This window comes from Paramacrobiotus metropolitanus, unplaced genomic scaffold (assembly GCF_019649055.1).
Source record: "Paramacrobiotus metropolitanus isolate TYO unplaced genomic scaffold, Prichtersi_v1.0 Parri_scaffold0000061, whole genome shotgun sequence".
In the NCBI taxonomy this organism is placed as follows: Eukaryota; Metazoa; Tardigrada; class Eutardigrada; order Parachela; family Macrobiotidae; genus Paramacrobiotus; species Paramacrobiotus metropolitanus.
The window spans coordinates 278847-301824 of record NW_026570281.1 but is presented as its reverse complement, the minus strand read 5'-3'; the positions used below and the strand labels follow the sequence as shown (position 1 = coordinate 301824).

Here is a 22978-nt window from a genome sequence, read left to right as displayed (position 1 = left end):
TTTTCAATCGGCAAAAGTTTGTACGGCAGTGATACGCTCTTGAGTCTGGATGATAGCAGTGTTGGCAACGATCCAGTAGAATAAAATTTAATGATGTATTTATAGCGTCGTACGGGAAGCACCCGCATTTCCGCCAATGGAACCGGCGTATGGAAAACGTAGGCGGGGATACGGGCCGATTTCCAGTGATCGACTGGCATTTCCGGGTAAGCGCAGCAGAGCATGCTTGCGTTATTTTGACGGCATAACTCAAAAGTACAGTACTGTGTAAAATAGAAAGAACAGTTCAATACATTGTATAAATTAAGTGCTATAGTACTGTATTCTTCAAAACGGTGGGTATTCGTCGGTCGTCGGTGTTTAATTGTGTTAAAATACTGCGCTCGGTTATACTCGTGCATCATAATAATAATAAAAATTAAAAAGAATTTATAAAAACGCTGACGATACTGTAATGCACAATTCACCAGTACAAAAAGACGAACCGGTGAACACACGTTCTTGTATGTATTTTTACACTGGAGAATGCGAGCGCGTGATCTTGTTTTGCAAGTGCCTGGAAGGAAATCGTTATAATCTCCTCATTACTGCGAGACAAGCCGATAGTGATAACCTGCTGCAGTACTTACTTATATGTACCCTGGGTCCCTGGTTATAAAATTAATAATTAAAATAATTATTATTGTAAGATGTGCAATACAGCTAGCATGCAGTGTGTACTGTATATTGTACCTACCCGTACTGTACCCGACGTACCATAAACATTTCTTATCAAAACATTGACCTTGGGTTCTGGCATCGTGCTGCAGTCAGTGTTTGCACATAAACAAGATGTATTAATAATAAATAGGTCGACACCGATTAGATCGCCACTGCGACTAATTGACAAGCTGTATACTTTGTCCTTATTGCTAATTGCATTACTTTGACTACTTGCTACTTGCGTTAGTAATTGACAAGCTGTATATACTGTACTTATGTTTTTCACAATGATACTCGTATTTCTCATTACGGTATTGTAGCAGTAAGTAACAGTTCAGTTTATTACTGTGCAAGTATAACTTCAAGTCGGAGACAGTGGATGATGACATATCTATATAAATATACCGTGTCTACCTGAAAAAACTTCAAAAATTAAGGTTTTTATCAATATAACGAAATACAAGCACAGCCTGCAGAGGCGCATGATTAAACTGCTGATTAATCAGTCAGTAAAACAATTTAAATTCTAAGCTACCAACAGAAGGCGCACGTGGACGGGCATGCAGATACTTCAGTATATGTAATTATGCACTGTATATGTAATATATTTTATTTACATACAATAATAGGTATATAGGACGAGACAGGCGGTAATCTTTCAAAGACAACAACGACCTCAAGTTATCCCACTTGTTTCTTGGGAGCAGCCGCTGGCAGTCGAAGTGTTACACTGAAGCGCTAGCCCGGCCATTCTTGCATAGAGTAGTGGCCACTAGCCAATTTCAAGCCTCGGGTGGCAGTTACAAACTTTTACATTCCCGTTATGCTACTCGGAGGTGCTAAAAAATAAAAATTAAGCTTGCTGCAAATTTACAAGCAGTAGTCAGTAGTGGCCTAGGCCTTAGTGGGTTCTATTATTTGTATCTTTTTCCGAAAATATAGGTTTAGACTGATTATGAAAAATTCAGATTTTCTGGAATCTGGATTCTGTTGATATGAGTGCAGGGCTTATGAAAATGTGCCCCGTGTGGGGTCATGCCTGAACACTGAGTGGATGCCCGCGGATGGATAGCCCGAGCTTCCGAAGTGAATGTTTTGATTGCATGCTGGCCCATCTTTTCTTTCCCTAACCATTGCGAGACGAGACGTCCTAGCACAACAGATGGAACTTCATCGGAATGGTAACGCGATTATGAGAGTGTCATGTATTGTGAAGTAAGCGCTGTCTGAATCCGTCGCCCCAGCCGCCACCACGCAGAATAAGACGGCGCAATGGAGGCCCCTGCGTGTGCGAGCAGCGTTCGTCTTGCCCGCAATTGCAACAGTATTACTGCAGTCTTCCTCTTGCTGTTTGGTGTCCTGTCCCCCGGATCCCTTGCTTCTACCCACACTCCCCGCGCGGATGTGTCCGCAGTAATTGGTAGGTGCTTTACTTCTCTTTGCATGCTGGCTGCTTCCCCGCAACCCTACCGTATTTAAAATTAATACAGCAGGAAATATTCGCACTTTGAAATTTCTGGGCACATCACCCTTTTGGGGGATTTCTCTTGGGAGTTTGGCCAAAATGTTTAATTGGACTTTCATTTGAAGTCATTTCTCAGTTTTGTCGGTCTTTGCGTAAAACGCCTTTTCTAGGATAACACAGCCGTCGACGCATTTTTGGGGTTTATTTTGGTTGTTTGTACTTTGCAGGCGATTCCCACGCTGCACAGTCGACGTGCAATGGGAACACGGAGATAAGCTGCGATGGTGGGCGGGCGTGCATACCAAAGAATTACGTCTGTGATGGCATTGCGGACTGCCAAGACGGCGCGGATGAACCTGCGTCGTGTGGTAAGTCGCGCCTGATAACTATCGGATTATCTCTGTTACTCAGATACCGATGAGAGACGTGCATCCAAGAAATGCGTGCGGTTATGCTGCCGATACCGAGACAGTAACGACTTTATGTCACTAGCAGTAGTAGCTGCTGCTGCATTGTCGGTAAAACATTTTTATCTTAGCGAGATTCATCCCGTGTTTTTCTGCTTTGCAGTGGCTGTCCGGGATCGACCTTGCACCATTGTGGAATTTCGTTGCGCCAACGGTCGATGCATCCCTTTACAGTATATATGCGACGGTCGGGTAAGTAAAGCGTCCAGCGTTATATGACAGTATTTACTGGACGATGTGCGTTGTAGGCTGATTGCCGCGACTCTTCCGACGAAAACTTGCTCAACTGCAGCAACACTTGCCACAAAGACCGGGACTTCTTCTGTCCTGCTAATGCCAAAACTTCTTCCTGTTTTCCTTTAACGAAGGTATGTTTAGCTGCAGGTCCCCGGTATCTGTTTATCTATTAGAAAACTCTTCTGTTTTAAGCAATGTGATGGTGTGTATGATTGCATCGATGGACGGGACGAGATTGGCTGCGGTAAGCGAGTGTGTAAGTATAGACGAAAAGATGCTTGATGTGGTGGTTGTGCTCTCTACAGGGGACTCTGGTAGTCCGAGCACCCAGTGCGCCGCAACCGACTTCCGATGCAGGGATGGAGCGTGCATTAATAAAAGTAAAATCTGCAACGCATTCATAGATTGCGAAGACGGCAGCGATGAGCTTGGCTGCGGTACGTGTTCTGCGCGTGGCAGTGATGGACTGCATATAGATCGGTGCCTTATTCTGCGTTGTAGGCTGTGATAAGGAAAAGGAGTTTGCATGTGAGGATCGTTCGCGCTGCATTTTCAAAGAGTGGCGCTGCGACGGAAGTGTGGATTGTTTAGACGGCTCCGACGAAAAGGGCTGCGGTAACACCACGTACCGGAAGTACTTGTTTGATTTAAAAACACTTGTTTCTTGCACTTTAGAAACAAAGGCATTGAAGTGTCAACCCGACGAGCGCCTTTGTGGCAGCAAAGAGCGATTATGTGTGCCTTTGAACAAGTTTTGCGATGGGACTTTCCACTGCGACGACCACAGTGATGAGGGCCCGCAGTGCTGTAAGAGATTTGTTGTTTACTGATTATATACTTGCAGTACGAGTAGATTTCGATGTGTGAATGGTTCCTGTGTTTTTGTAGATAACAAACAGTGTACTGCCCACATCGACACCTGTATTAATGGCACTTGCCAGCCGCTGCCCGACGGTACACTCACATGCTTGTGTCCGGCTGGCTACGCTTTGGATCCGGAAGACAGTCGCACTTGCATAAGTATGACGTAGTAACGACTGATCGAATAAAAATTGGTAATTCGCATGGTTTAACTGACAGAAAAGGAAGGCTGTCCCGACACGGATGGCCGCTCCAATCCCTGGCTGTGGGGCCGTTGCAGTCAGAAGTGCGCCTCGCTGGCAACGGGCACCGGCTATGTGTGTGATTGCTACCCCGGGTTCAAGTTGGCGCAGGACAAGTTCACATGCGATAGCGTTGGTATGTTGCACAAACATTTTACTTCGGAGATTTTTTTTACAGCTGCTGTTGCTATTAGACAACCGCAGCGCCTATCTGATATTCTCCAGCCGACACGAGATACGCATGCTCAACCTGCGCGAGCCAGACATCCAGCCGGTTCTGGTGCCTTCTCTGCGCAACACCATCGCTATTGACTTTCTCTATGACACTGGGGACGGCGATCGCCAGCAGGTAGAAAATAAAGTAGGGTTCAGTCGGATTTCCTTCAATAACAACAATTAAACCGCTTCAGATATTCTGGACGGATGTTGTTGACGACAAGATCTTCTCCGGCAGCCTTGTTGATTCAGGTCTGCATCACTGCTGTAGGGCTTTGTCGATATTCTGTAATGATTTCGTAAATTGCAGCCGTTTTCAATATCCAAACGGTAGTGGAAAATTCTATACCGACGGCCGAAGGTATCGCCGTCGACTATGTGGCTAAAAATCTCTACTGGGTACGCTCAATGGCTATCAGCAACATGGACTGCGGTAGTATTGTATATTTTTCTCGCTAAGGTGGAAAGCACTCTGGACCAGATCGAAGTATCGAAATTAAACGGCCAGCGTCGCGGAACCATCATTGCCGGTAGCATGCACAATCCCCGCGCTATCGCCTTGGATCCACAAGAAGGGTGAGGCCTAACGTCTGTCTCGGTACACTGTAGCTGTGATACCATGTGCTGGCGGTATGCATAACTTGTGTGTTATTTACGGAATGAGATGTATGTTATTTGTTTTTTGTGTGTTATTTGTGTGTGTTATTTGTGTGTTATTTACGGTATGAGATGTGGATTAATTGCGTAGGTGGCTGTTTTGGAGTGATTGGGATCCTGAGTTTCCCAGAATCGAGCGAGCGTCGATGGCTGGGGAAAATCGCAGCGTCCTGGTCAATGTCAGCAGCGTAAAGGGAGGCCGCTGGCCAAACGGCTTGGCTATGGATCTGGAAATGCGGCCGCATCGGGTTTACTGGATTGACGCCTAGTGAGTAGGCGTAATATCTACGTGCATTGTACGTATAGCGGACTCGTGCTGTCTCTGAGACACTTTGCCCATAGTTCGGATGCTATTTATACCGTGGACATTGACGGGCACGATCTCCGCGAAATTCTGCGGGGTGGAGATTTTATTCAGCATCCTTTTGCGTTGGCTGTGTATGGTTCGCACGTTTTCTGGACCGACTGGAGAACCAACGCTATCCACAAAGTCAGTCGCCCGTTTGAATAACTTTCTGATTTAATTACCGCAAAATCTGAACTTATGCTTTGGCAGGCCAATAAGTGGAATGGATCAAATATCGAGACTGTTGTGCAGGTGACAACACAGCCTTTCGACCTGCACGTAATGCATTCCTCCCTTCAGCCCAAAGGTTAGTTGTAGTTCTCCTGGTAAATATCAGCCAGCTGCTTTCGTTCTAGTGCATCATTCGAACGTTTTAGTGAGCAACCCGTGTGCGAATCAAAACGGCGGGTGCTCCCATTTGTGCGTAATTGGACTGGGAGGAACTGCGCGTTGTGTGTGCCCGCATTTGACCAAATTTGTGGAAGGCAGCACGACACAGTGTCAGCGTAAGTACAGGCTGGGCTCGCTAACTGATAGATTTTCCATCAGAGAGAAAGCGCCGTTGGTGTTGCCTTTATGGTAATCGTTTCTACAGATTTTCGGACCTTCATGGTCTTCTCAGCTAGCACGGAGATTCGTGGCGTCACCCTTGATGCTAGCTATCACAACTTTATCCCGGCCGTGATCAACGTGCAGAATGCCACCAGTATGGAAGTCGACGTTCAGACGGACAGCGTTTATTGGGTGGAGACCAAGGCCAAGACCGTCGTACGCGGCTTTCTCAACGGAACTTCTATCGAAACCATTATTGACTCACCTGGTGACATTTTCTCTGTGTTCTGTTCGTGAAGTTGTTTCTCTAACTGGCTGGTTGTGCAGGAACGCCTCGTCCGACTGATATTGCCATTGACTGGATTTCACGAAACATTTATACCACATTTTCCGCTGATTACACTGCTGGAAAACTGAGTATAGCATCGACATCGGGCGAAATCGTTGTGTCTACGCTTTCTGGAGAGTTTCGGAAGACTCTAGTAAAAGATGGAATCAAAACACCTATATCCGTTGCCGTCGATTCTGTTACTGGGTTGGTAGCTCCGTTTTGATCTCTGTTTTTATTGATTGAATGCGTTTTGTGGTGTTTTGCACAGTGCAATGGTTTGGGCTGATATCGGGTTCGCTAAGCACCGCATTGAACTGTCAGCTATGAACGGAGACGCTCGGCGAGTGTTCATTGACGAGGCATCTAGCATTTCTGGCTCCAAGATCGCCGGTGCTCGCGGCGTCAATTTCCCACGGTGTCTGACCTTTGGATACGGGAAGCGACAGGGTTTTCTGTACTGGATCAGCCGTGTGGAGGAAGAGATTCAGTTCTGCCGGTTGCCGACATTGCATGCGGAGGCGACACGAGGGCGGTGTCCACAAGTGGAGGCGTTGTCGGCTGTGCAGCTGAGCAATCCCTTAGCGATTGCATATTACGACGATAGTCTGTTGATTGCGTTGGGGCATCCGCAGTTGTCGGTGGGGGTACTGCGTTTGGCGGACATGAACTTCACCGTTATCCGGTCCAATAATCTGCCCGTCGTCAGCTTGAAGATGTTCAGTCCGCAGGTGCAAACTGGTAAGCATTGCCTGTGTTTTTATTTAACAGAGTATAGTTTTCTAAGGAGCTGTTATTATTGATTAAAGGGTCCAACGCTTGTTCGGAAAGAAACGGTGGCTGCTCCCAACTGTGTCTGCCGTCATTTGTTTCTGGCAGAACCTGCAACTGCACCGTCGGTTATGTCTTTCATTCACAGGATGGTCAGCCAACAGCGTGTATGCCCATTAACTCCACTTTGTTGTTTTCAATGGGAAATCAGGTGCGTGTGTTTTGGTTTGGTATCGATACGTTGACAAATAAAAATTACAGTAGTATTGTTGACCTACCGGGGATGTGTGAAGCTGCAATGAAAATTATGTGTTCAACTCTACAAGCGCCATTCCAATGCAGATTCATGGCATAAGTCTGGACATCAGTCAAACCGAGAAGCTTCTACCGCCCTTATCGAGAATCACTTTGGCTGCTGCGTTGGATTTTGAGGCCGGTGCGTTTGTTTTCGTACATCTATCACTCACTTAAAACTTTTTACTCGGCAGAGCTGCCTTGTAGCTGCACTCCTAGTTAAGTGCATCTGCGGTGATCCTAACCGGTCAAATTTGTTTTGAAGAGAACTCGTATATCTACTGGGTTGATCCCAAATTGTCGACGCTAAACCGCATACGACGTGATTTGACGGGCCGGCAAGTGATCCTACAGGAAGGAATCACTTCCGTCGAAGATATTGCGCTGGACTGGATAGCCGGTATAACACCGAAACGTCCCTGATTTTCGCTTGGTAAAGTGCAGTGATGAATTGTATTCATTCACAGGTAACATCTACTGGACCAATCCGGCAGGAAAAAGTATCGAAGTAGCCCGCTTAAACGGCTCCTCCAGATATGTCGTGGTGTACGACAAAGTGGACCAACCCAAAGCCATCGCGGTTCATCCCGCCAAAGGGTAGGACCATGTTGTGCTGCATGCGAACGTCAACGATCCGGTTGCTGACAGTTGTGGCGTTTGGTTGATGAACCTACTTACTGCATGACACTCCTTCCTGCATGCTCTTGTTCGTCAGAATGTGTTTGATTGTCCTGCTGGGTGGTTGCCTGATTGGTTATATCTGTACTTGGCCACGTTTAGCTACTTATTCTGGAGCGACAACGCCGCCACCCGGCCCCGCATCGAGCGGGCTTTCTTGGACGGAAGTGGCCGGTTCAGTCTGACGTTGTCCGGGCGGATCACGGACATGACGGTGGATTATGAACTGGGGCACATTTACTGGTGCGACGCCCTAGCACATCTCATTGGTAGGTTAATTCAGTTTTTTTTGTGCGAACGATACGATGTTACTAATGTAAAAGAGGACCCGGAAGTTGTCTTCCTTTAGGACGGGCAAACCTGGACTTCTCCGGTCGAATTAGTTTGATCAGTGCTGTTGAACAATCTCTGCCCGGTAGCCCATCTGCCTTAGCTGTTTTCCAGCAGTATTTGTACTGGACTGATAAGTACGTCGAAACTCTTTTACTGGTTGAGCCGGTCCGAGGCGACAGCCTGCCGGTTGCCGGAGAACTGATAGCGATCTTAGTGACTGAGCAATAATTTACAGAAACAACCAAAAAGGAGTAATTTACCGTGCGGATAAGGCTGATCTACGCTCGGCAACCGTGGTGCGTCAAGATCTCAATGCAACTGTCAATGACCTGGTTATTTTCAGTAAAGATCGTCAAAAAGGTACACTTGATGTGATTTTCATTTTGGAACGGCCAGTTAATAGCGGATGCACAAATCCACTGTTTATACTGCCGCGTTTATTCGGTTTGTACTTCGTGATATAAACCGTCGATCTGGATTGTTGGTTATCTTTGCAGGTAGCAATCCGTGTGCTGTTAATAATGGAGGCTGTGAAGAGCTGTGTTTCTTCATCGGGAATACATTGCCTGAGTCGAAGAGTCCATCATCCGTGAAGTCTGCAGGGGTCCAGTGTGCTTGTGCTCACGGACTTTTAGCGCCGGACGGACAGAGTTGCGACAGTAAGTTAACAATTCATTATGAGACAGAGACGGCTTCTGCAGTATGATGTTCTTCCGCAGTCCATTCGTCCTTTCTGCTGTACTCGCGTGGCCGGAGTGTGGAGAGTGCCCCGCTGACCGGCGAGCTGAACAAGAATGATCCGCTGCCGCCCATCAGCAACTCATCGTTCATGCTCAATGTCATCGGTTTGGGTTTTGATTTTGCCAATTCTCGGCTCTTCTATAGTGATATCCAGCGGGGCGAGATCGGCAGTGTTTTCTTTAACGGAACGGACTTTCGCATTATGGCATCTGGTATGAAATTGTATGGCATTTTCGTGCCTTTGCAATTTGTTTTGCTTGTGCATACCTTCTCAGACTCGTATATATTCTTACCGGTAGTCAGCAGCTTACGTATGTCAGACAAGTGACAGTTATGATTTTGCAAACTGTTTAGGAATCCATTCTGCGGAAGGGTTGGCTTTTGATTCCATGACATCGAATTTATACTGGACCAGCTATAACAATGCCTCCATTTTCCGCATGTCGGTTGGTCGGTCTGGCCGTTCATCTTCACCTCAGCGCGTTATCCAGTTGACAGTTGGGGATAAGCTGCGTAATCTGGCTTTGGATGCCTGCAGAGAGTAAGTTACAATCTTCCATCTTTTATAGTTCTAGACAATTGAATTAATTGATGTAATTGGCCATTTGATCGCTTTCGCAAGGATTCTCTTTTGTTGTCATGTAGAATGTTGTACTGGACAAATTGGAATAAAGATCGACCGAGCATCCAGAGAGCCGGTTTCGATGGTCGCCAACTGGAGGACATCATTGATACGGACATTAAAACGCCAAATGCCATAACCATCGACCATCGTAGTCAGTACCTGTTTTGGGCCGATGCCTTGCTAGACAAAATTGAACGCTGCCGTTTTGATGGCAGAGACAGGAAGGTCAGTGATGGCACAGAAATGTTATTGCATCGCGTTCATCTTTCCTGTAAACAGTGCCAAAATAGTGAACGGTTTGCAATCTCCGATGAAGGTGCTTTTATGGGAAAACGTGAGACATCCGTTCGCATTGGCTGTCTTTGGCGAGCACATCTATTGGACTGACTGGATTCTGCGGGCCATCGTACGCGCCAACAAGCACACCGGTCTGGACGTGGTGAAGATTCGCGAAGGCCTAGGACGGCAGCCGATGGGCATCGTAGCTGTGGCCAACAGCAGTCAGGACTGCCGGATGAATCCGTGCTTCGTGAACAACGGCAACTGCTCAGACATGTGCGTGCCCACAGAGAACGGCACCGGCGTTGTCTGTCACTGTTTCAACAATGCCACCCTGCTGCCCAACGGGACGTGTGACGCCGGACCGATGCGTTGCCCACCGGATCAGTTCAAGTGCCCATCCAATGGCCAATGCATCCCGCTGTTGCTGACTTGCGACAGCCGACGACATTGTCAGGATGGGGCCGATGAAAACGTCGACTACTGCAGTAAGATTTATTTTGGTTTGTTGCAAAAATCATTCAAGGGCATGCAAAATGTTCGACAGAATACCGGGTTTGCCCTGTTTCTGCTGGATTTTTTGCTTGTAAAACAACGAGGAGGTGCATTCCCGACAATCTGCGCTGTAATCGACGCGATGAGTGTGGTGATGGATCAGATGAACGCGATTGCGGTAAGCTGAAGATTACTTTTAGAAGCAGCGTGAAGTGCCGAGTTAGGTAACCTTAGGCTTTAATGCATCCGCTTGTGGCTGTCGATCAGAATTGATCCTGAGCTGCTCTTGCTGACTTGTTTCTGACATTAAATAGTGTGCAATGAAAGTGAGTTCAAATGCAAGACAACCGGAGAATGCATAAAAAACGAGTACCATTGCGACGGAGAACAGGTCAGTTTGTAATTGTATAGCCGAATTACTTCATTGATTTGGGCCAGCATCACAGTGTGCGATGTTTTTAATTTTTCGCTACGGAAGATTCAACTGTTATCATTGACCAACGGGTGTTGTCTTGGCTTTCAGGACTGTGGGGACAGCAGCGATGAAATCGGCTGCGCCGGTAAAGACTGCGAAACCACCCCGGATGGACGACAGATGCTCCCGTGCCCGCACTCGTCGATGTGCTATTTGCCGGAATGGCTTTGCGGTATGTAACGCAGCAGATGTTTTTGCTTGGTTATAAGGTTTGTTATGTTCCTGACAGATGGTGACAATGACTGCGGAGACAACTTTGACGAGCAGAACTGCACGACAGCCATCACTGCGGCCCCGTCGATGGTCTGCAGCAACGACTGGTTCCGCTGCAGTACCGGACAAGGTTGCATTCCGCCGGGCTGGCGCTGTGATGGCGAGCCCGACTGTCACGATAAATCGGATGAGCTCAATTGCAGCAGCCAGTGTCCACCCAACTCCTTCCAGTGTTCCGATGGATCCTGCATACCTTCCGTCTGGAAGTGCGACGGTGTGCCGGAATGTCCTGGTGAGTGAGAATTACGGTATCCGGTCAAGAAGATCGGCGCATATCACGGGATGGGACACATCTGTCCGTGATGAAAAGCAAGGCCAAGCTCTTTAGCACAGTGACGTACACGTTTCCACATCGCCCTTACCGATACTGGCACGATGTGAGCCGTGAAGGCGATGCCGGTTGCAGGCGAATAGTAATGGCGCTTTTTTAATGACATCGTGTTTCATTGCAGTTGTTTGCGGTTGCTTTAAGTGCATTTTAAATGTCAAGGCATAATCGGAGTATTTAAACAATATATAAGTGCTGATTCCATCGCAGGTGGGAGTGACGAAGCAGTCGAGGTGTGCCAGAAGACCAACTGTTCCGACAGTGAGTTTCGCTGCCTAACATCCGGCCTTTGTATTCCGGCAGACTGGAGGTATGCGTTCCATGAATACTGCCGGTGTCGCTGCTGACAGAGACTGGTTAATTTTTGATTTCCTGCACAGATGCGATGGTGACAGTGACTGCGGCAAAAATGATACATCCGATGAGACAGAAGGATGCGGTAAGCCGGCTGGTAACTCTTGTACAATTTTGCAAAATGAAAAATTAAATGCTACTTGCAGAAGGCATGTCGAGGTGCGCAATGAACGAATTCCGCTGCAGAAACAATCGCTGCATTCCAGGGGAATTTATTTGTGATGGCCTGGTAAAAGACCTTGATTTAGCATTGTTAAACGTAGCTTCCAAACTTGACTGAAGCTGTCCACATTGTTGCTTTGCAGAATGACTGCGGAGATTCTACAGATGAAATTAAGGAAATGTGTGATGTGCGGCGCATTGCGAACACCAGTGCGGTAACAACGGATGCCGACAGCACGCAGTGCGCACCTGCGGAATTTCGCTGCAATAACGCAAAGTGCTTGAACGAATCTCTAGTATGCGACAACGCTGACGACTGCGGGGTAAGTATTGGGATTAAAAAGGCGGAAGTATCATTATTGGCTGACTGTATTTGTGCGCTGTGACAGGACCTGAGCGATGAAGTGGGATGCGACCAGGACGATTGTCAGTCCAACCCTTGCGGGCCGCACGGCGTGTGCATAGAAAAGCGGATCGGATACGGGTGTAACTGCTCGCAGGGCTACGTGATGAGCAACCGCAGCGGACAATGCGTGGATGAGAACGAGTGCCTGCGCTTCCCATGTAGCCACTTCTGCTACAACACCATCGGCAGCTATCGCTGTGTCTGCGCTCACAACTACACCGCCATCGACTCCGGCCGTCTGTGTAAGGCCAGCTCCGATGTGACGCCCAACATGCTGTATACCGTGCGCCATTCTGTACGTACTGTGTTACTGCGGGGCGATACTGCGCAGGTAGGCGGGCGACTGCTGGCCGGCAACCTGTCCAGTGCGGTGGCTGTGGATTTTGACTGGGACAGTCAGTGTGTCTTCTGGTCGGATGTCCTGCCAACCGGCAGCACCATCAATCGACTGTGCCTTAATCAGCACAACGCTTCGCACCTTCCCGAGGTGAAGGTTCTGCACTCTTCCTCGTTGTCCAACCCCGACGGAATGGCGGTCGACTGGATCGGGAAGAACCTGTACTGGTGCGACAAGGGTAGTGACACCATTGAAGTATCCAACTTTGACGGCGGCTGGCGAAAGATTCTGCTTAAGGAGGGCCTGCACGAGCCCCGGGCGCTTGTTGTTGATCCGCACCATGGTTACCTTTACTGGTCAGGTACGTCGCAGCGATTGTGGGGGCGTTTGCTGATATATGATTTGAAAGAAGACTTCTTTTGTAGACTGGGGAACGAACGCCCATATTGGAAAAATGGCCATGGATGGCGGATCGCCGCCCTTTCGGCTCATTTTGGACCGTACGGAGCTGTTCTGGCCTAATGCATTAACCATCGACTATGTTACCAACACACTCTTCTGGGCAGACGCGCATCTGGATTATATCGCAATGGCTGATTTGAACCTGCAGAACCGCCGTCGCATTCGTAGTAACTCGCAGAGCCAGACGCCGACGGAGCGACTGGGTCACGTCTTCGCGATGAGTGTCTTTGAGGATTTCCTGTACTGGACTGACTGGGAGAGTAAACAGATCCATCGGGCGCACAAGTTCACCGGCCGCAATATGACTGTGCTAGTGTCAGCGTCCTCGCATCGTCCCATGGATCTGCAGGTGTTCCACCCCTTCCGACAGGCTGCACTGGCATTCGGCCCAAATCCCTGCGCCAAAGGCGGCGGCTGCAGCAATCTGTGCCTGCTTAAACCTACCAATAGCAGCCAGAGACCGGTTGGTAAGGTTTGTGCCTGTCCTGAGAGCTTTGCACTGCAGCGGGATATGAAAACGTGCGCGGCCAATTGTTCACAGGTACGTTGCGCCGTTTGAGTGTGTCGTTGCTTAAAAGCACCGCTAACAGATGATGGATGCTAAAGGTATTTTCTAATCGCTGTAGGCGCAGTTTGTATGTCTCCAAACCTTTAAATGCATTCCGAAATGGTGGGTGTGTGACGGCCAAGACGACTGCGGAGGTATGCTTAATTTAAGGCATTTGCAGCCGTACGCATTGTTTGTTACGGGACGCCGTAAAATACTACTGTCCAAACTTGCTATATCATATTCTTGCAGATGGAAGCGACGAGCAAGTGAACGGGTTCAACTGTGGAGATCGATTTGGCTGCACACCCGGCGAATTTCAGTGTGTGGACGGCAAAGGCTGTCTACATCCGACGGCAATATGTGACGGCATAAAACAGGTGCGCAGTCTGTTAGAAATTATTTGTTTAAACTGACATATGTGTTGGTTGTAACGTTTTAAGTGCGCTGACGGAAGCGACGAGGACGGCTCGGTGGTCGATTGTCCTTCTTATCGCTGCTTGTCTAGCCAGTTCAAGTGCGCACAGTCTAACCATTGCATTCCCATGTCCATGCGCTGCGACGGTCGTCCGGATTGCAGACTAGGCGAAGATGAAGCGAACTGCACTAGGAACATCAGCGGAAGCCTCGTGCCTAAGCACTGCATGCCGCCGCTGCGCTTCCAGTGCGGCACCGGACAGTGTATTGGTTCCGAAAAGGTATGTGACGGAGTGGGCGACTGCACGGACAGCAGTGACGAAATGCCGGCTATCAACTGTACGATGCTGCCCTGTGGACGCAACGACAGTTTCCGCTGTGCCAACCGACAGTGTATCGAAGAGGCGCGCCGCTGCGACGGCATCAATGACTGTTCGGACGGGTCTGATGAGTGGCCGCACGCCTGTCTTCTGCCCGGGAACTGCGATACCACTTCCTTCTTTACCTGCAACAACAGCCGCTGTATTTCGCGCAAATGGGTCTGCGACGACGAGGACGACTGCGGCGACAACTCAGACGAAGCGCAATGCTACGAGCCGGAGATGAACTGCGGCTCCAACGAAGTGGCTTGCGACGGACATTGTATTGATGCCAAGTTCCAGTGTGATGGTGAGGCGGACTGTCAGGATGGCAGCGATGAGCTGAACTGCACATCGCCCTGCGCCGAAGGCTATACAGCGTGCCGCGATGGCAGTGGCTGCGTGCAAGCCAAGTGGAAGTGCGACGGGGTGATCGATTGTCCAGACGCTTCTGATGAGAACAACTGTGCCTACACGTGTGCACCCGATGAGCACACCTGCAAAAACAAACGCTGCATTACCAAAACGTGGTTGTGTGACGGCGATAACGACTGCGGCGACGGTAGCGACGAGGAACCTGGGCTGTGTGCGCGTTTCCCCTGCTTCGCCGATCGGTTTCGCTGCGCCAGTGGATTGTGCATTCTGCCGTGGCAGCAGTGCGACGGCCGAAAAGACTGTGCTGATGGATCGGATGAGTTGTATTGCCCGGGTCATCAGTGTCGGTATCGCTGTGCTAATGGACGCTGTCTGCAGTCAGAGAAGGTATTGTGCGACGGGGTTGATAATTGTGGTGACGGCAGCGACGAGGAGGCGTGCCCTGATCAAGAAAATCCCTGTGATCGCCACGGGCTGTGCTCGCAGCGCTGTGCTTGGGACAATAACGGTGACAGCTTCAACTGTATTTGCGATGGCGGATATCGAATGCTGATGCACGGCAGAAATAAGACTTGTGTCGCCGAGGGAGCCGCTGCCTATCTGCTGGTGTCCGAGCACAGCCAACTGACCCGGCTGGATCCGTATCACCGACGCGCGGACTATCGGCCGCTAATGGCCTTTAAGGAGGAGCGGATGACCTTTATGGATGTGGAGATCTTGTCGGGAAATGACGCGGTGCTCTACTGGAGCAGCCGCGACAATCATGGCATCTTCCGGCAGACGGTGCCCAAACGAAGGAAAGAACGAGCCGATTTTGACCACAGCAAACCGATGATCTTGGCATGTTATTTTGTCCTTTGCACTTTGCATTGCTGGAGGCTTAAGATAACCATCTGGATATTTAGATTAATTTTTGTTCATAGGTATCGAACGTTGTGGAGCCACGCGGAGTGGCTGTGGATTGGGTCAACAAGCGGCTCTTCTGGGTTGATGGGCACAGTAAGCACATCGAGACGGCTCTCTTGAACGGATCTCTGCGCAGTCCGGTGGTGTCCAGTGAATTGTCGGACCCGTACAATCTGGTGGTAGATCCGGAATCCGGTTACGTCTTCTGGAGCGACGTCTCCGGGCGACCGCGCATCGAACGCGCGCGCTACGACGGTAGTGATCGGCGCGTGTTGGCGCAAGCGAGCCTGCGTTACCCAACGGGAATGGCCATTGATTACGCCAACCGGCGTCTGTACTGGGCCGATCCGAAAACGGGATCGGTTGAGACCATCACGTTGGAGGGAAGGGACCGGCGCTCTATCAAGCACTCCCTCTTTGGTAAGATTTTTTTAAACTTTTGATGGACGGGACTGTTGTGATCACTGATGTGGTTTCTGTGAGCAGAAAAAGAGAAGCCCTATGGCATCGACGTCTTCGAGGATGAACTGTACGTATCGACGTACTCCAGTCATAGCGTCTTCAAGATTAACAAGTGGGGTGCCGGCAATGCCACTCTGCTAGCCAAGGGATTGCGGAGGCCAGCGCGATTGCTCATTGTGCAGGAGCACAAACAAAATCGCCAGTGTAAGTCGTGCTTTCTGGCGGCCTTTTTGCAGCAGCTGAGTGTTTGACTCTGATTAGTGCCGGCGCTTTGCCAATCCAATCCCTGCGAAGGGCAGCGCGTCTGCGTGCCTGAGCCGCCAGCTGGATATAAGTGCGTCTGTCCGGGTTACTCCATCTTCAATGAACAGAATAGACGATGTGAAGCCACGCCCGGCAACTGCATTCCGCCCTGTCAGAACGGCGGCAAATGTCTGCAGTTGTTATCTGGTAATGGATTTGTTTGTCGGTAAGCGAACGAGTTTCCTTTTCTAGTCTCTTTGTTGCATTTTTTAAATGTTTTATGGATTATTATTTGTTTTTGCGTAATGCAGATGCAGCGCTGAGTATTCTGGACCGACGTGTGCCGTGAGCAAGTGCGCCACATACTGCTACAACAACGGCGCCTGCTACTTCGACGAACAGGGCAATACCACCGTCCCACGCTGCCGCTGTAAGATGCCCTTCGCGGGAGAGCGCTGTCAGAGCAACCTTTGCTCGACACACTGCAAGAACAATGGCACCTGCAGCCTCGGTCCGGACAGCCAGATCCACTGCCAGTCAGTGCATCACAGTGTTCCTTTCTGGAATGGAAATTAATTTGTTCTGCATTCACAGATGTCTTAGCGGGTGGAGCGGCCAGCAGTGCGAGAAGCCGGTGGACCAGTGTGACAAGCTGTGCAAAAACGGTGGTCGCTGTTTCAAAGGCGAAGACGGACGCGCCTATTGCCAGTGTGATTTAGGGTTCACGGGAGATCAATGCGAATGGGGCGAGGGCCCCTGCGGACGCTGTTTGAACGGCGGTATCTGTTATGTAGACAGCACCAGCGGCGCGGAAAAATGCCGATGCCTGGAAGAGTGCGTTTAGCCTTTTGATTCCATATCGGTAGACGATTCTCAGTGATAATCATTCCTTTTGTCAGCAGATTCACTGGGGATCGCTGCGAAGAGTGCCAGTCGTTCAAGTGTGAGAACGATGGCACGTGCCACATCACCGGCGGCAAACCGCGGTGTAATTGCAGCATCGGTTTCACGGGACAGCGCTGTCAGAAGGATCTGTGCCAGGCGTATTGCGCGAGCGGAAATTGCATTCATGGTGTCCCACCACGCTGCAACTGCCCTCCGGGGCGCAGTGGTCTGCGCTGCGAAGTGGACGAAAATTGCGCGTGCCGGCATAACGCCACCTGCGGGCCCCTGGTCAAGGTAGACGGCCGACAGGTCAACAAATGCATTTGCCCTCCTGGATTCAGTGGTAGGTTGGTTTTTGTTCTTCGCGCCTTTTGTCAGGATGTCCTACGCGTTCTTAACTGGTTGTTTGTGGAATTACATTCGGGCACGCTTGCAGGGACACTGTGCGAAAAAGCGTTGAACTGCTACGCACTGCAGTGTCTAAACGGAGCAAAATGTGTTAAGGACGAGGTGACCAATTTCCGCTGCGAGTAAGAAACTTTTTGGGTATTTCGCCATGAAAAAACCTTCGAAGTATGAGTATTGCAGTTGTCCGGTGGGCTGGCTGGGTGAGCGCTGCGAGACTCATGAGAAATGCGTGGACTATTGCGAGAACGGCGGTACATGTCTGCCGGGAGCGGAGTCCGATGATCCCACTTGCTTGTAAGCTGTTCGTTCTGTTGCAGTTCAGAGAATTTCTGGGTGTAGTATGAGTGCATCGCTGTAGATGCCCAAGCGCCTTCATGGGCGCACAGTGTCAGTCGACCCTGTCGGACGTGGACGCCGCTGAGGAAGCCGCGAAGGGCGAAGAAGGCTCGGCGGCGGTGATCGTTTACCCCGTGATGATTGTGGTGCTGCTTCTGTTGTTGGCGGTCGGATTGTGCGTAGGTTGGCGCCGTCGACAGCAGGCCAAGGCCTTCCGGCACATTCTCATGGAGGATATGCCCGAGGGTGGTGGAGGCGGCATGCAGGCAGCGATTAGTAATCCCATGTATCTCAAAGACGGCGATGACATCCTGGACGAGCAGGACGTGTTGCATCCCGACAAGGCGGCTTTTGCCAATCCCATCTACGAGTCGCATGTCTTCCGCGGTGGGGGCGGCGGCCGGCCGGGCAATAGTGACACGGAGAAGGCCGGCCTGCTGCTGCAGGATGAGGAGTTGGACGTGGTCGGGCTAGCGGCAGTGGCACGCGGTCAGCCGCATCGCCACGCGCTCGCATGAGTTCTCTTCTTGCAATTGAGAACGTTAATCTCACAGCTGGTGCCGAGGCAGCTAAACTTCAGCGATTGATCGATGGACCCATCGGCTGGCCAGTGATTTGGGCTTCCATTAGCATAGTCTTCTGCAGCTTCTTGCCCCTCTTGGTTTCTTTTATCTTTCAACTGCTTTTAGATCTAGTTTTTTTTTGTTTTTACTGGTTTGATGTTGTTTTTGTTTTTTGAGTTTGAACCTGCTTTCCACGTAATTGTAGTCGAAATTGGCGACATTCCAAATTTGATGTAACCGGTTGACGCGGCTGCAGAATGCGTGCTTGCTTCGCGTTTGTGGAAAACTCTCAAATAAAAATGCCTAATGTTGCACTTACTCTGTACAAAACTTAGCTGAATATAATCACTGGAAACTGTTGCTAGCGAGTTCTCAGTGGACATCACATGGATCTTTGCCTCTTCAACAATTTATTGCATATAGATATAACGCTGTCCAACGGGCACTTACATTATAAACTCCATTAAAACTTGTTCACGGCCGATGAAGTTAAACAGTTATTTGTATTCACAACCGAAATGGTTTTGTGAAGAAATAGATTTCAGGTTTCAGCCTGCCAGTAACTCAGTAAGTACCAGTTAGTCATACATACAAGACGCCATAACCAGCAATACGTATACAGTACTAGCATACGTACCTAGATTTAGCATACATATTGTTTATTTTGTAAATCATTCATCTTCCAGAAATAAATGCTCTCATACAAAATTTCACGTTCGCTACATAGCGATGTAGTCAAAATCTGTGTAAAAACTGTACAGAAAGTGGTCCCAGGATTCAGAGGTCTACAACAATTGCAAGGAAGAAGCACACCATCACATAAGCTGACCATACAGATCAGTCAGTTAGCAGAGGCTCCATGACAAAAATTACTGTGAACACAGACGAGCAGAAAAGGTGAAAACAATATTATGATATAATTCTGGAATATCGACGGTGCACTTCAGCGCACACGTAAGGACATGACGCTCATCACAGCCAATGTAAAAGCTTGTGGCACTGGACTGACACCAAAGAGGATGGCATCCACGTGGAGCTGCATCGGGTGTAAGCCGGTTATACCCTGCATTCACATGATAACGAGGAGGATTTGACCCTGGAACAGCGGCACCGGCGTCATTAAATCTAGCATCTCTTCCCACACCTTTTCGTTGCCGCGAGGACCACACGACTTGCAGTAGAACCTGTAAACAACATACACCGATTAGTCTGAACGGTTTCTGACATTTACTCGCTCGTCATACTTGGCGGCGGGATCCTGCAGGAATTTTACAGGCAGAAGCGGCCGGATGTCGCCGAAGCGGATCTCTCGATGCCAGTTGGGCCCACCCATCACCGGCCGCGTATACTTAGTGGAGAACCACTCGCCGTTCATGTCGCGCTTCCACATCACCGACACCTCGTCCCGCGGCACTCCTGCTGCTGCTGTGCCGCCTGCATAATAAAATATAGCTACTGTATCAATATGGCCAGACTAATCGACGCTTTACTAAGTACTTACCGACAAACGGATAGTTAGGACGCGGATTAACAGGCTGCTCCCTGCGCACTGGCCGCTGTTGCCCCAGCGTGGGCGGTACGCGAGAAGCCTCGCTGGCAGAGCTACGTCCCAGGCCGGAGTCGGTGGTGCAGGGCTGTGAGCGCTGTTGCATCTGGGCACTTACGCTGGCCATCCACGCAGAGCGCTGATTGGGCCCAGGGCGGCTGGTCTCCGTCCGCTGAGCTGCTGGAGAACTGGCATTCCACTGCGCATCGTTGCCGGCGCCCTCCGGTGGTGAGCCGGTACGGTCAGCATGGGCCAGGAGGACGTCATGGGAGTCCTGAGAGTGGTGGCGCTGTAAGTATGGCAGACAGCGCTGTTTCACACTTTCAAGTTGCTGCAGCGCGGCCGCCTTTCTCTGGGGATCCGGGGCGCGGGGTGGAACGGGAGGGGCGGCGCTGCCAGGCATCCGTACCTGTAGCAACGTAGCACCTACCAGACAATGCATTAATGCTTCAACAACAACGCCGTACCGACGGTCGGGGCGGGGGCACATCGCGCATGTCGCGGTAGAGCTCGTCCGGTCGCAGCCGCTCCCGCGGCGTCATCCCGTCATCACCCATCATCGTTATTGCGTAACCGCTGAGTTCTCTTGGTGGGCGCCTGCGTCCCTGCTCCAACTGACTGCAAGCAATCACAATCAGCCAAATGTATCATCCCGAGATTCTTAACGCAATACGAACGAGTAGCCTCACCTAGCAGGGGCGCTACCGGCAGCTGGCGCACTTGCCTGCGATCGTCGACCACTGGCTCCCTGCACGACATAATCGCTGGTTGGTGACGTATCCGCCGCAACCGTGCCCGTTGGCAAGATCTCCTCCGGACGCACACCCTGCAAGATGAAAACACCACATCGTTACCCTTTACTGACAACATCCAGGATCAAATGGATGCTCACACGCTGCAGCATCCAATTGCGGAGGAAGGCGGACTGCCTGAAAGCGGGGAAGCAGCTCCACTCCAGCAGACTTCTGCACTCGCGCTGTGCCGCCTCGAAGACGCGCCGCACGTCGTCCACATCGCGGTCGGGATCGTGGAAGCGGCGCAGCAGTTCCGTCTCGGTGGGGTGCAGCAGACTGACCGTCTCCGACGTCGGCGGGCCACGCACAAAACGCTCGAAGATGGCGCGAGCACGGCGCTGCTGCTCGGAGGGGTCGGTTTCGGCCTTTAACTGGGCACAGGCCAGGAAGAACAACCAGGCCGCCTGCTCCCGCACGGCCGCGGCATCACCTGCACACAATGAGCATTCACTCCAGACGTTCATTCAATACGCACCCATTCAATCACAACAGCCGTATACCACATTATCATGCAGTTTAAAATAGCAAAATATCTCAAATCGCGTCCCATTACAGTGCTAGTTGCAGTCATTCAAATGCATGAGATTAATAATTATGATCAGTACATGCACATTGGCATTATCCCGTTAATAATAATTTAGAAAAAACAATGTACATGCAAAGCAAGTATATGCAATGATAATGAACGGTGATTTAAGGGAGATGCAGATGCTTATTACTAAAGCACTGATCGAACTGATGAAAACTTTACGGCGGCACCGCAAAAGATTCATGCATTCGTTGCCAAATGAGATCATAATAGCAAAGCCAGCCGCCAATGATGGTCGGCGCCAGCACACTGCACACACAAGCCGACTTGTGAGATCACTTGCAGACTGTGGCGTACCTGTGGCGGCCTGCGTGTACAGGTAGTGGTGGAAGAGCCGTCGTCCCGCGTCGTCGTCCAGGACGTTCTTCAGCGCCGCCGTCCAGCGCCGACACTGCTGGCGCAAGACAGCCTGAGCGTTGCTGCTGCTGCTGGCCAGTTGCACGTCAGCCATGCTTTCCCCTCCAGCCTCATCGCACTCCAACTCGCTGACTGGCGACACACACTCCTCTTCTTCGCCGTCCTCACGATCAGGCGCTTCCGCATCCAGAACACTCTGCTCCAGTTTCAAGCACAGTTCCTCCTCCGTGGCACTGCGCTGTCCGTTCCCTTTTTCACTCATTCTCAATGTGCAACAAAAACATGATAATATTAGCAAATAAACAGAAAGAAACCCCAACAACACCCGCAACCGATAACTGTGCTCAATCAACTTCGATGCAGTGCAGCTGCTTTGAAACTGTGCCACTGAATACCGTGTACTGATTAGCGATTAGATTTAGCCACACTGGTATGCATTGCGTTTTGCCAGTGGGCTGCTGATCGGTTTGTCTCTGTCTCTCTATCTGACCACATCGTTCTGGTCGGCGCTCTCTCTGTATTCTCCACTCATTCAGCATTGGCATTGTGCACACGTACGTACGTCAGCGCCTTTTTATCAATAGTGCTGGCGACAGACACTGTTGGGTCGGCGCGGCGGCTGCTTTGACCACAGCGCAGACACGCCCATTCTGCGCAGTGACTGGCTGTCGCGTCGCTGTGAAAGCGATAAGCTGGCCGCCTCGCGTGACAGATTTCGTAGCTTTTACAGAACTTCCACCAGCATTGGTTGGTGCCAGATCTTACAAAAATATTAATTTTGCTGTCGCTTTCGGGAAATTGCTGCTATTTCAATAGTCCGGTTCAAAATAGGCTGAAAATTTAGTAAATCCTGGCAATTGTGAGATTTCTGCAAAAGCTGAGTAACGCACGAGATAAGATAAGCGCTCATAACTGGTCCATATTGCGATGATGTGGCTTTTGCACGTTTCTATCCACGCCCCAAATATTCGTAAATGTTGCTCTAGAAAAAGCTACTCGAGAGTAGCATATTCGAGCGTAAAAGTCGCCAATTTGGATATTTCTCATACAAACTCATATGCACACATTTTAATGCTTACATTTCACTACGATATACCGTAACTGT

General features: G+C 50.0%; 2 protein-coding genes across 2 annotated transcripts; one reads left to right on the top strand and one right to left on the bottom strand.

Moving 5' to 3' along the window:
- Positions 1–1571: 1571 nt before the first annotated feature.
- On the top strand, positions 1572–18899 carry LOC129593331 (prolow-density lipoprotein receptor-related protein 1-like). The gene is made up of 55 exons (XM_055489586.1): positions 1572–2122; positions 2395–2535; positions 2738–2826; positions 2883–3002; positions 3064–3115; positions 3177–3308; positions 3373–3486; positions 3547–3678; positions 3760–3891; positions 3952–4110; positions 4169–4323; positions 4385–4442; positions 4501–4589; positions 4651–4766; positions 4939–5115; positions 5190–5337; positions 5404–5500; positions 5571–5699; positions 5789–6013; positions 6073–6280; positions 6345–6814; positions 6883–7055; positions 7187–7280; positions 7404–7538; positions 7606–7735; positions 7919–8085; positions 8166–8283; positions 8385–8509; positions 8647–8808; positions 8869–9102; positions 9245–9431; positions 9536–9740; positions 9832–10282; positions 10342–10467; positions 10604–10680; positions 10813–10936; positions 10994–11269; positions 11576–11675; positions 11746–11804; positions 11866–11948; positions 12025–12204; positions 12271–12985; positions 13050–13627; positions 13713–13788; positions 13886–14013; positions 14077–15624; positions 15708–16110; positions 16177–16356; positions 16414–16621; positions 16707–16931; positions 16990–17229; positions 17298–17623; positions 17717–17810; positions 17869–17982; positions 18047–18899. The coding sequence occupies exons 1-55, from the start codon at positions 1975–1977 to the stop codon at positions 18540–18542; spliced, it is 11628 nt and encodes a 3875-aa protein (XP_055345561.1). The 5' UTR covers positions 1572–1974; the 3' UTR covers positions 18543–18899.
- A 341-nt stretch (positions 18900–19240) lies between these two features.
- LOC129593332 (uncharacterized) lies at positions 19241–22606 on the bottom strand. The gene is made up of 7 exons (XM_055489587.1): positions 21814–22606; positions 21026–21357; positions 20823–20959; positions 20601–20751; positions 20089–20542; positions 19832–20021; positions 19241–19771 (listed from the first exon to the last, which is right to left on the bottom strand). Exons 1-7 carry the CDS (start codon positions 22133–22135, stop codon positions 19657–19659), a joined length of 1701 nt encoding a protein of 566 aa, XP_055345562.1. The 5' UTR covers positions 22136–22606; the 3' UTR covers positions 19241–19656.
- Positions 22607–22978: the final 372 nt, after the last annotated feature.